At 33.7% G+C, this 14,857-nt stretch overlaps 1 protein-coding gene across 4 annotated transcripts in view; it reads right to left on the bottom strand.

Annotated features, from left to right (window-relative positions):
* Positions 1-14,857, bottom strand: part of ARHGAP32 (Rho GTPase activating protein 32) — a 330,288-nt gene that overhangs the window by 127,062 nt on the left and 188,369 nt on the right. For all 4 annotated transcript variants that reach the window (XM_019713045.3, XM_074321761.2, XM_088800825.1 and 1 more), the window contains one exon: positions 10,817-10,903. In XM_019713045.3, coding sequence (XP_019568604.3) covers positions 10,817-10,903 — 87 coding nt within the window. The remainder of the gene's footprint in view (positions 1-10,816; positions 10,904-14,857) is intronic.

The raw sequence follows: 14,857 nt of genomic DNA, 5'->3' as shown, positions 1-14,857 counted from the left end.
CTTCATAGAAATCAGCAAGAATGGCAATGTCTTGTTCTCTTTTAGAACAAACTCAACCTGTTACACCCTCAATATGGAAAAATAAGGATTAGCATGTATCTCAGAATGAGCCTATGGGGAAAAAAACAGATAACCTATTTACAGCATAGATACAGATTTAAAATCCACTGTGACAAATTCTGCCCATAAATCTCTTTGTACAGAAAAATAAGATAAGAAAAAAGGAAAATTGATGATTTAGCCATAGGAAGTGACGTATTGGAACAGTTATTCAAGAACACAAAACCAGAGTTAGAAATTGAATATAAAGTTCAAAAACCAGAGGAAAATGTCAATATTAGAAAACGGCTAAGATTGGATATAGAAACAAATGGCTTTTGTAATGATGAAAGAAACCCAGACAGTAATAATATATCTTCATAAAAGGAAATTGAGAAAAAATATGAGCTCAAGAAAGAATTACAATGATAAGACTAAAGAAGAACCGTCTAACAATGACAAGCTTCAGGCTGATGCTAAGATGCTTCCAAGGAAGGTGCTATGATTGAATTTTTAGATCATTGGTAGTTAGTAACCATGTTTCCAGAAATGCATCCAGTGCAAATGATGATTGTATCAACTAAAGAATTTCAAGAAATTCAGAAAGGTCACATTTCCTGGATCAGAAAAACTTCCTCACATCACTGGAGGATCAGATCTAACAGCTCATCATGCTTGAAAGAATGCAGAATTAAAGGAGTCATAAAGGCAGGAAATGAGGTGCAAAACCAACATGCAAAAGAGTCTCTTGCTGATGATCTCTTTAGATACAATCCTAATGTAAAAAGTAAAAGATAACTGAAAATTTTATAAAGAAGTCACCGAAAAACATTTCCAACCAAGCATTTACTTCGTTTCCCCTGGGATATAAGTATATAGTATATAGAGGGGGTTTAAGTTATAAGTATTCTATGGCCTGAATTTGTTAAATAAAATGTGTACATTAACTACTTTTAGTTAAAATGTCTACTTTTAACTAAAAATTTTAAACTACTTTTAACTCCAAAAACAAACAATGTCTGCTCTCAAACCACAATGCAATTAAACTAGAAATCAATAACAAAAAGATAATAAGAAGGTCCCCAAATACTTGGAGACTAAGCAAGACACTTCTAGATAACACATGGGTCAAAGAAGAAAACCCAGGAAAAATGTTAAACTACTTTTAACTAAAAAAAAAAAAAAAAAAAGTATCAAAATGTGTGAAATGCAGTGAAAGCAGTGCTCAGTGGACTACACATAGCACTGAACGCATATATTAGAAAAGAAGAAAGATCAAAACTTAATTGTCTAAAATTCCATCTAAGGAAAATAGGAAAAGAAGGACAAATTAAAACAAACAAACAAAAAAACAGAATCAAGGAAACAAAGAAAATTATAGCAGAAATCAATGAACTTGAAAGTAGGAAATCAACAAAGAAAAACCAACAAAACCAAAAGCTGGTTCTTTGAAAAGATCAACAGAACCATAAACCTCTATCCAAGCTAAGTAAGAAAAAAATGAGAGGATACAAATTACTAACATCAGAAATGAAGAGGGAACATCACAGCAGATCTTATAAACATATAAAGGAATCCTATACTATAAACTCTATGCCCACAAATTTCATAATCTAAATGAAATGGACCAATTCCTTGAAAGACACAACCTTCCAAACTCATACAAGAACAGATGGACAATCTGAATAGGCTTATATCTATTAAAGAAATTGAATCAATAATTAATAATCTTCCAAAGAGAAAGCAACATGCCACGATGGGTTCACTTGTGAATTGTACCAAACATTTAAGGAAGAAATTATAACAATTCTCTATAATCTCTTTCAAAAATTGAACTGGAGGAAATACTTCCTAATTCATTCTGTGAGGATGGGAAATTAAAGGAAAACTACAGACCAATATCTCTTGTGAATATCAGTGCAAAACTCCTCAACAAAATAATAGCTAATAGAATCCAACAACATACAAAAATAATCATACACCGCCAGCAAGTCGAATCTATCCCAGGTATGCACGACTGATTCAACATTCAAAAATCAATTAATGTAATCCATATCAACAGGCTAAAGAAGAAAACTCACATGATCCCCATCAACAGATACAGAAAAGCATTTGACAAAATCTAATATGCATTCATGATAAAAAGTCTTTTAGTAAACTAGGAATAGAGAATTTCCTCAACTTGATAAAGAATATCTATTATAAATTTACAGCTAATATCATAGTTAATGTTCAGAAACTTAAAGCTTTCCAATTAAGATCAGGACTAAGGTAAGGATGTCTCCTTTCACCACTGCTTTTCAACACTGTACTGAATTCCTAGCTAATGCAATAAGAGAAGAAAAAGAACTAAAAGATATACAGATTGGGAATAAAAAATTAAAACTTTCTTTGTACACAGTTGGCATGATCATCTAGGTAGAATATGCCAAAAAAAAAATCAACCAACAAATTCCTGGAATAAACGACCAAAGAGCCCTTCGATAGATGATTGGATAAAGAAGATGTGGTATATATACACAATGGAATACTGTCTGCCATAAGAAAAGATGAAATAGTACCATTTGTGATAATATGGATGGATCTTGAAATAAGTCAGACAGAAAAAGTGCTAAGCAAAGTAAGTCAGACAGTAAAAGTGAAGAACCATATGATTTCACCGATATGTGGGATATAAAACTGAAAACAACAAGAGAACAAGACAAACAAATGAGGGAACAAAACCTCACAGACACAGACAATAGTTTAGTGGTTACTAGAGGGTAAGGGGGTTGGGGGGTGGTAGATGAAGGTAAAGGTGATCAAATATATGGTGATGGAAGGAGAACTGACTCTGGGTGGTGAACACACAATGTGATATATAGATGATGTATTACAGAATTGTACACCTGAAATCTGTGTAACTTTACCCACAATTGTTACCCCAATAAACTTTAATTTAAAAAAAACTCCTGGAATAACAAATGATTACAGTAAAATAGCAAAATATAAAGTTAATATACAAGTCAATTGCTTTCCAATATACCAACAGTGAATAAATGGTATTTAATATAAAACACACAGTACTATTTACTTTAGCACCCCCAAAAATGAAATCCTTAGGTATAAATCTAACAAAATATGTGCAAGATCTATATGAGGAAAACTGCAAAACTCCAGTAAAAGAAATCAAAGAAGAACTAAATAAATGAAGAGATTTCACTGGTAGACAGATTCAGTATTTTCAAGATGTCAGTTCTTTCTAACTTGATTTATACATTCACAATGCTATTACAATCAAAACACAATCAAAACAAGTTATTTTTGTGGATATCAACAAACTGATTCTACGGTTTATTTGGAGAGGCTAAAGATGCAGAATAGCTAACAAAATATTGAAAGAGAAGAACAAAGCTGGGAGACTCAGAATGTCTTACTTCAAGTTTTACCATAGTGCAATATTGGCTAAGGAACAGACAAATACATCGATGGAACAGAATAGAGAGCCTAGAGATAGACCTACTTAAACATAGTCAGCTGATCTTTAACAAAGGAGCAAGGACAATACAATAGAGAAACGGCAGTCTTTTTAACAAACGGTGCTGGAACAACTGGACATCCAGAGGCAAAACAAAAAAAGAATCTAGACATACAGACTTTACACCTTTCACAAAAACTAACTCAAAATGGATTACAGACTTTAAAGTGAAATGCAAATAATAAAACTCCTAGAAGATAACATAGGAGAAAATATAGATGACCTTGGGCTTGGTGATGACTCTTTTCAGCTATACCACCAAAGGCATGATCCGTAAAAGAAACAATAGATAAGCTGGATTTCCTAAAATTAAAATTTCCTGCTCTGTCAAAGACACTGTCAAGAAAATAAAAAGACAAGTTACAGAATTGGAGAAAACATTCACAAGATATGTCTGATAAGGGATAGTTATCCAAAATATGCAAAGAGCTCTTAAAGATCAAAAATCGGAAACCAAACAACTGATTCAAACATGCGTCAAGGACCTTAACAGATACCTCACTAAAAAGATACACAGATGACAAATAAGCCTACCAAAAGAAGTTCCACATCATATGTCATCAGGGAAATGCAAGTAAAAACAAGATACCACTACACACCTACTAGAATGACAAAAATTCAGAACACTGGTAATCCCAAATGCTGACGAGGATGTGAAGCAACAAGAAGTTTCCTTCAGTGCTGGCACGAATACAAAATGGTACAGCCTCTTTGGAAGACAGTTTGTCAGTTTCTTATAAAACTAAACATACTCTAATCATAGGATTCCAGCAAATGTACTCCGTGGTGTTTACCCAAATGAACTGAAAAGTTATGTCCACACAAAAACCTGCATATAAATGTTTACAGCAGCTTTAATTATAATTGCCAATACTTGGAAGCAATCAAGATGCCCTTCAGCAGGCGAATGCATGAATAAACTGTGATACACAGACAGTGTAATACTAGTCAATAATAAAAATAAACAAGCTATCAAGCTATAAAAAATATGGAAAAAACTTAAATGCATATTAATAAGCAAAAGATGCCAACCTGAGAAGGCTACATTCTGTATGATTCCATATGACATTCTGGAAAAGACAAAACTATGGAGACAGTAAAAAGATCAGTGGTTACCAGGAGTTAGTGGGAAGTGAGAGATGATAGGTGGAGCACAGATGATTTTTAGGGCAGTGAAACCATTCTATATGATACTATAATGGTGGATATGTCATTACAAATTTACCCAAATCGGTAGAATGTACACCTTGAGTACACCTTTGATGACAATGGTATGTCAACATAGGCTCATCAATTGTAACAAATGTATCACGTTGGTGGGGGCAGTCCACAGTGGAGGAGGCTGTGCATATGTGGGGACAAGGGGTATATGGGAACCTTGTACTTTCCCCTCAATTTTGCTGTGAACCTAAAACTGTGAAGTTCGTTAATTTAAAAAAGTAATCACATTCTCTTCTATCTAAGCAGTCTTGCTCACCGAAATACATATTAACAACCAATCACATAAATGCAGTAATCTTCAGAGCCTCCACAAGTAAATGCTGGTGACTAGATTTCAAAATTCACTTCCTCATATATCAGTGAATTGATTTCTTTCAACTTGTTCAAAATGCTTGTGTGCCAGGAAAAGTCTGCATTTTATAAATTTTCATTCATGAAATTAAATAATTTGCAAATCATCCAAAACTGTGTTAAATTCACTGAGTAAAATTCTAAAAATAGCAAAATACCTCATTTTTAGCAGATATTAAAGAACTTTAAATTTCGTATGTAAAAAAAATAGCCTTAATCATCCAAGTTCCAAATAGACTGAATAATGTAGATGATCAGAGTATTTTAGAAGTTCAATTATTTTTTAAAGAACAAAACAAACAACTCATTATTTACATCTGCCTAAATTGTAAGTTGCGACTAATTTCTAATCTTAGTAATTATTACTATTAACTATTGCTATTCAAGGGTTAACAAAAATCAACAATTCCTGACAAGCCTGAAGAAGGAGAATAAGAGAAAAAGAATATCCCTGTATATATAGGATCAAATTTCTGAGACAAAAATTTGTTCTTCTCTCTCATGCATTCACCAGGTAATTACTGAGCACTTAAATAGTACTAAGCACTGGAGAAGGCATCAGAGATGCAAGGACCATCAAACCTCTGACTTGTCAGCATTTATTTCTGGTGAGGAAACAAATACTTTTCAAAATACGTAAATACAGAAATAAAGTACTTTTGTACAATAAAGAAATAAGCAAGACCATACTTCATTTAGAGTGGTCAGGAAAGCCCGTCTCAGGATGTGATATCTAAACTATGTCCTGAAATCTGAAAAAACACCAGACACAGCAAGTGCTCAGTGTGAATAGTTACGGGCTGATCAAAGTTCAATGCCTTGTTGCAGGAAAGAACTTAGGGTCTTTAGGAAACAACTGAAAGCCAGAGCATAGGAGTGAGAAGATTATCCATCATGACATGATGCAGAAGAGGTAGATAAGTCCAGATAGTGTAGGGCCCTCACACGCCTTGGTAAGCAGTAGTTCGGGTTTAGCTCTAAACACAGTAGAAATCTATTGTAGAGTTTTAACCTAAGAGTAACATGTTACAATTTACATTTTACTTCATTTTGGCAGTTTAGAGGGTTATATTCTATGATAGGGTGCAAACACAGATGCTATCACAATGGTCCAACAAGAGATAGCAGCTTGTTCTAGCTTGGTAATAATAGAGATGAAAACAGATAGCCAAGGGGCGGCCGGATAGCTCAGTTAGTTAGAGCACAAGCTCTTAACAACAAGGTTGCGGGTTCAATTCCCACATGGGATGGTGGGCTGTGCCCCCTGCAACTAAGATTGAAAATGGCGACTGGACTTGGAACTGAGCTGCGCCCTCCACAACTAGACTGAAGGACGATGACTTCGAGCTCATGGGTCCTGTAGAAACACACTGTTCCCCAATATTCCCCAATTTAAAAAAAAAAGCCAAATTCTAGAGAAGTCTTCACCCACGTATCATGGGGAAATTATCTTTAAAAGAATTAATGCTATGAATCATATATTTAACTATATGGTGAAGTGCAGTGAAAAGAGAGACCTGATTTAAATCTCAGTAGGAATCTCAGCATGGTTTTAGCCTAGATACTTTACACAAGTTACTTAACAGGTATGAACAACAGTTTACTCATTTATAACATGGGAACAGCAACACCTACATTTCGCAGAAGAGTGACGAGGTTTAAGTAAGGATGTTCGCAATCTGCCTGTGTATTTTGTTCATACACAGATGCTCTACAAATGTTAATATGCAACCCCACCTCTTTAGTAACAGCATTTTCTAAATGGACTGAATGGAAGAGATATTTAATACTGAGGAATGCATTTCTGATGGTGGAATCTCAAGCATCAGAGTACAGGAGATATTTTGAGGTAGGAAAGCATTCCCCTAAAACCAACTGTTTACCTCACCAACTGGGACATAATGGAGCCTTCATATTACTGTAAATATTTATGACAAATTTGATCTTCAGAAAAAATAAACAATTGTGTTGATAAATTCTAGTCAAAATACAAAGGTAGTTAATACAATCCAACTTCAGTAAGAAACATTAATTTCAACTACTCTAAAGCTTACTATGGAATAATATAACACTAAGTATTTTATTAAGCAACAATTATTCTTACACTAACATAACTATATTTACAGAAGGGAAAAATCAGAACAGGATTTTCATTACAGTAAATGTTAGAATAAATTCTTGCAACAGCTAGGTTTAAATTTGCCATTTAAAATTAACACTTAAAAGTTGATGTTTGCTTATTTGCTATACAGAATGCTTTTAAGACTCACTACCATTGACACTGCACTTATAAATGCTTCATTCTATGTAGTGGGACTCAATATAATTAGTGTCAAGGCTTATCTAACTTTGGTCTTTTAAGAATTATTGAATTTTCAACATTTGAGACAGTAAAAATTTTTCCTCTACCTTGACATACTCCTGAATTTCCTAGGATTTTCATTCATTTTAATTGATTTCAAACTAAATACATTATGTTTTCTGAAAAGTAGGAGATATACAGAGGAAAAATTAGTATGATTTTTCAGAAAAGAAAAAGTATTCCCACCCAGATAAATACCATAACACATACTGAAAAAAGTGTTTCTTTACCACACTAGCTGATTTGTTTTTTCTACATAGCACTTCTTTTTCCAGTTTGTTTACTTGGAGAATAGAATAAAAAGATAACAGAGAGAACACCTGAGGCACAACATGCCTATATTGGTTAAGACAACTTACCCTAAATAATAATTAGTATAAGGGAGGAAGTTGAGGGCTCAGGCAGGCATTAAAAATCTATTCTTCAAGGCATCCCAGATACTTGTTTTATCCATGGTTAATATTCAGCTGAGGCACACCAATATGGCTAACTGAGGTTTGCATGACAAGGTATCTGTTCCAACTGCATTGGGCCCATGCTATACCAACTGTTAAATATTCTTACTGTCACTTACACTATATAGTCTCTTGGCCCAGGATTACACCCAGTTGCCTGGACTCTCCCTCACGGGCTCTTGATTTGGGACTTCCACTTATAGTTCACTCTGTGTGTATCTTTACATATATATGAATGCTACCTAGGCCCTGTCCACTGAAGTCACGCAAAGAAATTAGATTGTTAGTTTCAGTGCATTTCTATAGTTCTTTATTAACATTTGGGATGTGCTTGCAGATTTCAGAGTACCCAACCAAGTAGAAATCATATTAGAAAATGGTGAAAGAATAGATAAAGACACTAGACTGAGGTTCAAATCCTGGTCTTTCTCTTTAATTAACATTTCGGAGTCTTAGATTCATCATCTGTAAAATGTAAACCAGTCTATTTACCTCACATAACGGTTGTCTGAATTAAATGATACACTGCATGTCCTAATATCCATGTACTACACATTAAATGATCAAAACATGCCTATTGAATTTGGATCTATTCACTATGAAAGACATGGTTTACATTTCTGGGTTCACAATTTTTTAAAAAAATTAAAACTTTAAAGGGCAGGGGCAAAGCCACAATTAAAAGTTTTAAAGAAAAGACCTAAAGGAATTGGTATCACTTAACCTAAGGAAAGGAAAGAGATCACAATTTAATTGGCCATTTTCTAAATAAAGAACAAGGGAAGAGAGTGGGTTAAGATGAAGGACCAAGAATTTTGGCTAAAAAGAATTTTAAGAGCACATTATTAAAAATTAGAAATTAGCAAGATATGAAATATGTGCATAAATAGTTTCCGGAATGGATTGATTACATCAGTAGGTAATAATGATCTTATCTGGAGACTAAGCAATCTCTCAAATTTGTTGTAGACAACGAATTCCAAGGATATGCAGGAAAAGCTGGCAATCACAAAACTGAAGTCCTTAGTAGCTTCTTCTAAGATTTCATATAGCTTAGGAAAAGCCACTTCAGAAATTGGGCCTCAATTTCCTCATTTGCAAAATTAGAGGGTATGATTGAGAGTCTCTCTTAGCTATAAAAAATATGATTCTCATTTAATATAGTTAATGGCTGACATATATGGCAAGAATACAGAAGGTAATCTAATGGAATGCATCAATGACTACTTATGGTGAGGCAGAGAAATGCGATGGCATTATTACAATGCAGTAAATTACTACTTTCATGTTGTAAATAGTATCCCAAGTAGTCTGAAATTTTCTAAGCAGCTTGACAAGATACTTACAACAACGAAATAGCCTAACTATCTAGGTTACTATTCGTGGAAGCATAATCAAGTAACAATTATACATTCTAATGCATGGTACCAGTTAACTTTTGAAGGTCATTTTTAAAAAACAGCACAGACATATGTGACATTGTGTTTTGCGTATGAGAATAAAAATAGTTGAATTGTTAGACCATATGGAAATTAATGGTGAGAAGAAAAGATGTTTGGCTGTAGAGGGATTAATAAATTCATTACAACATGCCAACCATGTACTCTAGATAAAGAAGATATATTTTATATTCTTCTATTCAGTAAAGCTTCATCATACAAGCACTTGATATTTTCACTTAAAAATTAACTCACCATATAGAAGAATTTTATGAAATATGACATGAAACTTAGTGATTCAGAGCTGCCTACTTCCTCAAAGGAACCGTGCTAACATACAACAAAACATGGATGAAAAATATGTAACTTTGGACATCTTACTTATTATATATGCAAGTTAAATTCAATTTTCAGTATCATATTCTGACATCTATAAATAAAAGCATTTAATTTTGAAAGGTTTTCCTTATGGTCACCAAAACTGAGAACTTAAATATTTCCCACATGAGATCATCATTAGACTTTTCCAGATTATTTAATTTTTAACTTCAGGTACATGAATAATACTTTTTGGAAAAAACCATAAATGCCCTTATCTTACTCTCTCTTCCCCTAAAAAACCTAAAAATTTTGTATATAAGAAAGTTTCCTTTGAAAACATTTGCTTCACAGTGGCCAATTCAAAAGCAGGAAGAAGGCTCAATGAACATAGAATAAGTAAATTATACTGTTTACTTGATGGAGGAAACAACGCAACAAATGACATATTTTAAATCTCATTATGAGCAAGTCATGGTAATTACCCTCAAAAAAGTTCTAACACTATGCATCAAAAAACAGCACACTTTTACAACATGCACAGATCCTATTGTTACACAGTGGAACTTACCGTCTTGGTTAGAAAAGTGAGCATCTGAGACAGAGACAACTTCATCTGTTCATTTATTACGTGTGCTCTTATAATCTTATCATCAATAAGTAATATATTTCACTTACTCGTAAAAGAACATTTTTCATTTAAGTTTGTAAATTAAATATCTACAAAACTGAACCTTTTAATTGTTTCAATTCTTGAGTACATGAATAAATACCAAAATGACTGGGAGAAAGAATAAAACAAAACACCTGTTACTATATTCACTGTTATCCATTTACAAATGTCTAAAGCCTTAAGAATTTTCTGAAAATGCAGAGAGAAGATATGCAGTTGTAAAACTAAACTATACATTGCACTTTGTACTGTATTGAACACATTAATTTCTCTTTCTTAAGTCATTCATAGTCCAATTTCATTTCAAAATTGTACAGGTATCTTTCTGTGGATTCTATTAAGCAATGTGAGAAAACACATGATAGAAACAAAGTTAATAGTGAACTTAAAATAATTCTAATTGAATTTTATGTGAAATGGAGAACACATCCACAAAATTACCTGACAAGCAATGTGCACGAGGTAGACCAGCTCTTTAGATTCACAGCCATTTTTCGTTACATCATTCTGTTCTTCTGAAAGTGAAAGCTGTATCAAAGAAGCAAGGGAAGAAGAGAGGGAGTCAGTATTGAGGAACAAGAATAAACTAAGTATTCAGTAATACTCAGACCCTCACATCAATTTAATGTAAGATATGCTTCATAATAGAACGCTACCGTTTAAGGCAGATAAATGAAGAAATCAGGATTTTATTATTTAAAAAGAAAAAAATGTGTTTCTAAGAATTGTCTTTGTAGCTTATATCTAAATCAACACAACAGCATAACAGCAGCAAATAAAATACATTCATTCCAGAGCATGTGTTCACTTCTTTAATTTATAGCACACAGGCAAAAGGAAGGCATTAAGGTGGGCACTGAGAGACAGCGTGACTAACGGGTTTAACAGAGCTCAGGCTCTATTACAGAGATTGCAAACTGGCAGCCCAGAAAACAGGCTGGCTCTGCAGATGTTTTATTTTAGGTTCACCATATAGGTCTAAACATTGGATTTTATTTGAACCATCAGCTAACATTTATTTAAAAACTGAGTGATTTCATATGAAAAATACAGATTTCTGACTTCTATTGAAAAATCAGGAAATCTGAAATTTGGACCCATATTCTCATATGGGCAACAACTGGCTAAAGCTGAGAAGTGACTAACCCCTTTAAATATGGCATGTGTTCTCCAAGAACTCTGCCACAGAACTGATTACTCTAATTTTTTCACCAGTGTCTAGGCTGAATGTTAGCCTTCATTCATCATGCTGCTTCCTTTGTTATTTTCTATACCCTACTCAATGTACTCATTTATCATACATAGTACCTGCCCTAACTAGAGATGTGAATTTGCAACCTCTGCTCCAGAGACAGAAAACCCTCAGTCAAAAGTGTCACTAACTGGTTGTATAATATTGACCTTCTTACTCAATCTCTCAACTGAAAAATGAGGATGATATAATAACACCTATTCTCAAGTTTGTGAGTATTAAATGATATAGTGCATTTAAAGTGTTCATCAAGGTGCCTGGCACTCGGTGAGTACTTAATAAATATTATGTCATTACAGTTAATATTATAAGAAATGTAAGGTTGATGAAGATATATTGTTTTATAAAGCAGTGTCACTTTAAGTGTTAAAAAAAATACCACCTGATATTAAGAGTTTACAAGAGATAACGATCATTCTACACTAGACAAAATAAGTCAGAATACCTACAAAATCATAAGTTTTTTTAAGTCAAAAAAATAAAAATTAAGGGTGAAACCTATATGAACTAGGTTGCAGAAGGCGACAAGACTTTCATGAGACAAAAGAGATTCATGGATGTGCCCGGATGCCTGGCAAAGATAGAAGAGGATAAAGACTCTGCCTTAGGCAAGATAAGGTAAAACCAGCCAACCCCTGAGTTGCTGCATGTGGACTGGAGTAATAAACTAAAGTTCAACGACTACCTTAAAATAGACATGGACCCACCAACTGATTCCCGCATGTACTCACCAAGTGCATAAGGTAGCACACCTAAGACTGGTGAAGAGCTGCAGAACTGACAGAGATGAGCTTGTGCAGTCCCCCAAGCACAAGGCAGCTAACGGCTACCGATGGGCCTCAGGCCAATAAAACTGAGATAGGGCAGAGCTGAGATAGGGCAGAGCTGAGATAGGGCAGAGCTGAGACAGACATCTCTGAGGCACTCAGGACATTCAACAACTGAAGGAAGTTGGTGGCACAGAAAAGCTGAGGAAAACCCCACAGAGACAACCCAGGGCAGTTATACACCAAGATGTGGGGTAGAACAGAGTTCTCCTTTGGCACAGAAAGCTGGAGAAAGGACTGGAGAGCAAAGAGAACTAGCAACCAGGTGGCAAAGCAGAGATAAAGAGCATGTGCGCTCTACCAGTTCAGAAACTTGGTGGGCTTAGCAGTAAAGCACAAAAAGATCTTCAGACATCTCACCAATTTTCAATTCTCCCTGATGGGAAAAAACAAAAACGAAAAAAAACAACCTCCTGAACTTACACTCAAAATATTTAAAAGTAATGATAAAAGCAAACTAAAGCTGCCACAAAGGCCAGATCTACATAAGCTATAGGTCAACTTGATTCAGTCCCCCAATCAAATAAGACTAACATAATCTAACATAACTATCTAACAGACTAAAAGAAGAAGGGATAAGCCCGTTTCTGGAGAAAAATATTTATTGACTTTACATATTTGGCATATGAAAAACACATTAAGAAACAAGAAACTGTGATCCATGGTAAAGAGAAGAAATAATAAATCGGACACAGAAATGACCCGGAAAATGAAATAACAAAGAGAACATAATTATGATAAAATTTCTAAAATTTATTTGACAAGATAGTATGTAAGAATACATGGGAAAATCTACCAGAGACTGAAACTATAAAAATATTCAAACTAAAATGCTAGAAATAAAAACTGTCAGATATTAACAGCAAACTGGACATAGTGCATGAAACAATCAGTGAACTTGAAAACAGATCATTAGAATGTATCCAAGAGAAAAACATTAAGAATGATCAAAAATAACAGTACATCTGAGATCTCTGAGAGATCACCAGACAACCACATGTACCAGAAGGAAATTAAAGAGAAAATAAAGCAGAGAAATATTTGGGGAGACATCAGAAGAGAACTTTCTAAAACTGGTAAAAGATATCAATTAACAAATTCAAGAAAACTTCATGAACCCCAAATAGGATAAATTTTAAAAACCAATACTAGGCATATTATAATCACACTTTTGAACAACAAAAATAAAGACAAAACTCTTTAAAATAGGCAAAGAAAAAAACATTACATAAAGAGGAAAAATATAAATGACAGCTGAATTCTCATAAGAAAGAGGACAGAAGAGAAACATCTTTAAAGTGCTGAAGAGTGTCAATTCAATATCCCATGAAAATAACCTTATGGAATTTAAGAAACATAAGCACATTTACAAATGACAAAAGCTGAGACTCTGTCTCCAACAGACCAGTGCAAGAAAAAAAGTTTAGTTTCTTTTACAAATGACAAAAGCTGACAGACTCTGTCTCCAATAGACCAGTGCAAGAAAAAAAGTTAAAACAGTTTCTTCAGGTTGAAGGGAAATGGTACCATATAAAAACCCAGAACTGTAGGAAGAAATAAACAATACCAGAAGAGATAAGTGGTTAAATAAACATAAAACACCTAGTCACAACAATAACAGATAAAGCAAGTTTGAGAATATCTTAATAGTTCTGAAAAAAGAAAATAAATTAACCTACATTTATTCATACCAAAAAACTACCAAAAAAAAAAAAAAAAGACCAAAAAAATATAGTATTTTCTGATAAAAACTTAAGTTCCCACCAACAAATTCGCAATAAAATAACCTTCTAAAACATGTACTTAAGAAAAGGATTCCAGGGAAAAAAACCAAGATGTAAAGTAGAAACACTGAGCAAAGAATTTAGCAAATAAGTATTTCATCTAAACAAATTTTAACTGTATAACAAAAAAATGATTATAGGAGATAAAGAGATGGCACTATAATCCTGGGCAACACCCGCATGGAAGACAAAGAGTGATCCCAGTTAAAACACTCTAAGTACTGGTATTGCTTGAGAGGAATAGATATATTAATAAACTTTAGGCTGAAAATAATGTATTCAAGTTAAAATTTTAATGGTAGTCATTAAAAGAATAGAAAAATCACATGTAATTTCTAAACTATAAGGAAAGGGATACAATTTTAAATGCTAATAACTGAAACAGAAATTAAAAATAGAAGTAAAATGAATCTTCCTATGCAGAACTGGAGGGCAGAAGGGGGAAGGAAAGAGCAAACTTCCAAATTAAGGCAAGGAGACAGGGAGGAAAAATAAAATTAAAAGCAAAGGAAGATAGTCAATGGTGTCAACAAAATGGTGGAATAGGCAGCTCCAAATTCTAGTCCATCCACAGAAACATGGAGAAACAAGCAAAAACTCTCAGAATCAACTTACAAAA

Source organism: Rhinolophus sinicus, chromosome 9, assembly GCF_057876585.1.
Source record: "Rhinolophus sinicus isolate RSI-liver-muscle chromosome 9, RSI-T2T, whole genome shotgun sequence".
Lineage (NCBI taxonomy): Eukaryota > Metazoa > Chordata > Mammalia > Chiroptera > Rhinolophidae > Rhinolophus > Rhinolophus sinicus.
This window is presented reverse-complemented; position numbering and strand designations above follow the sequence as displayed.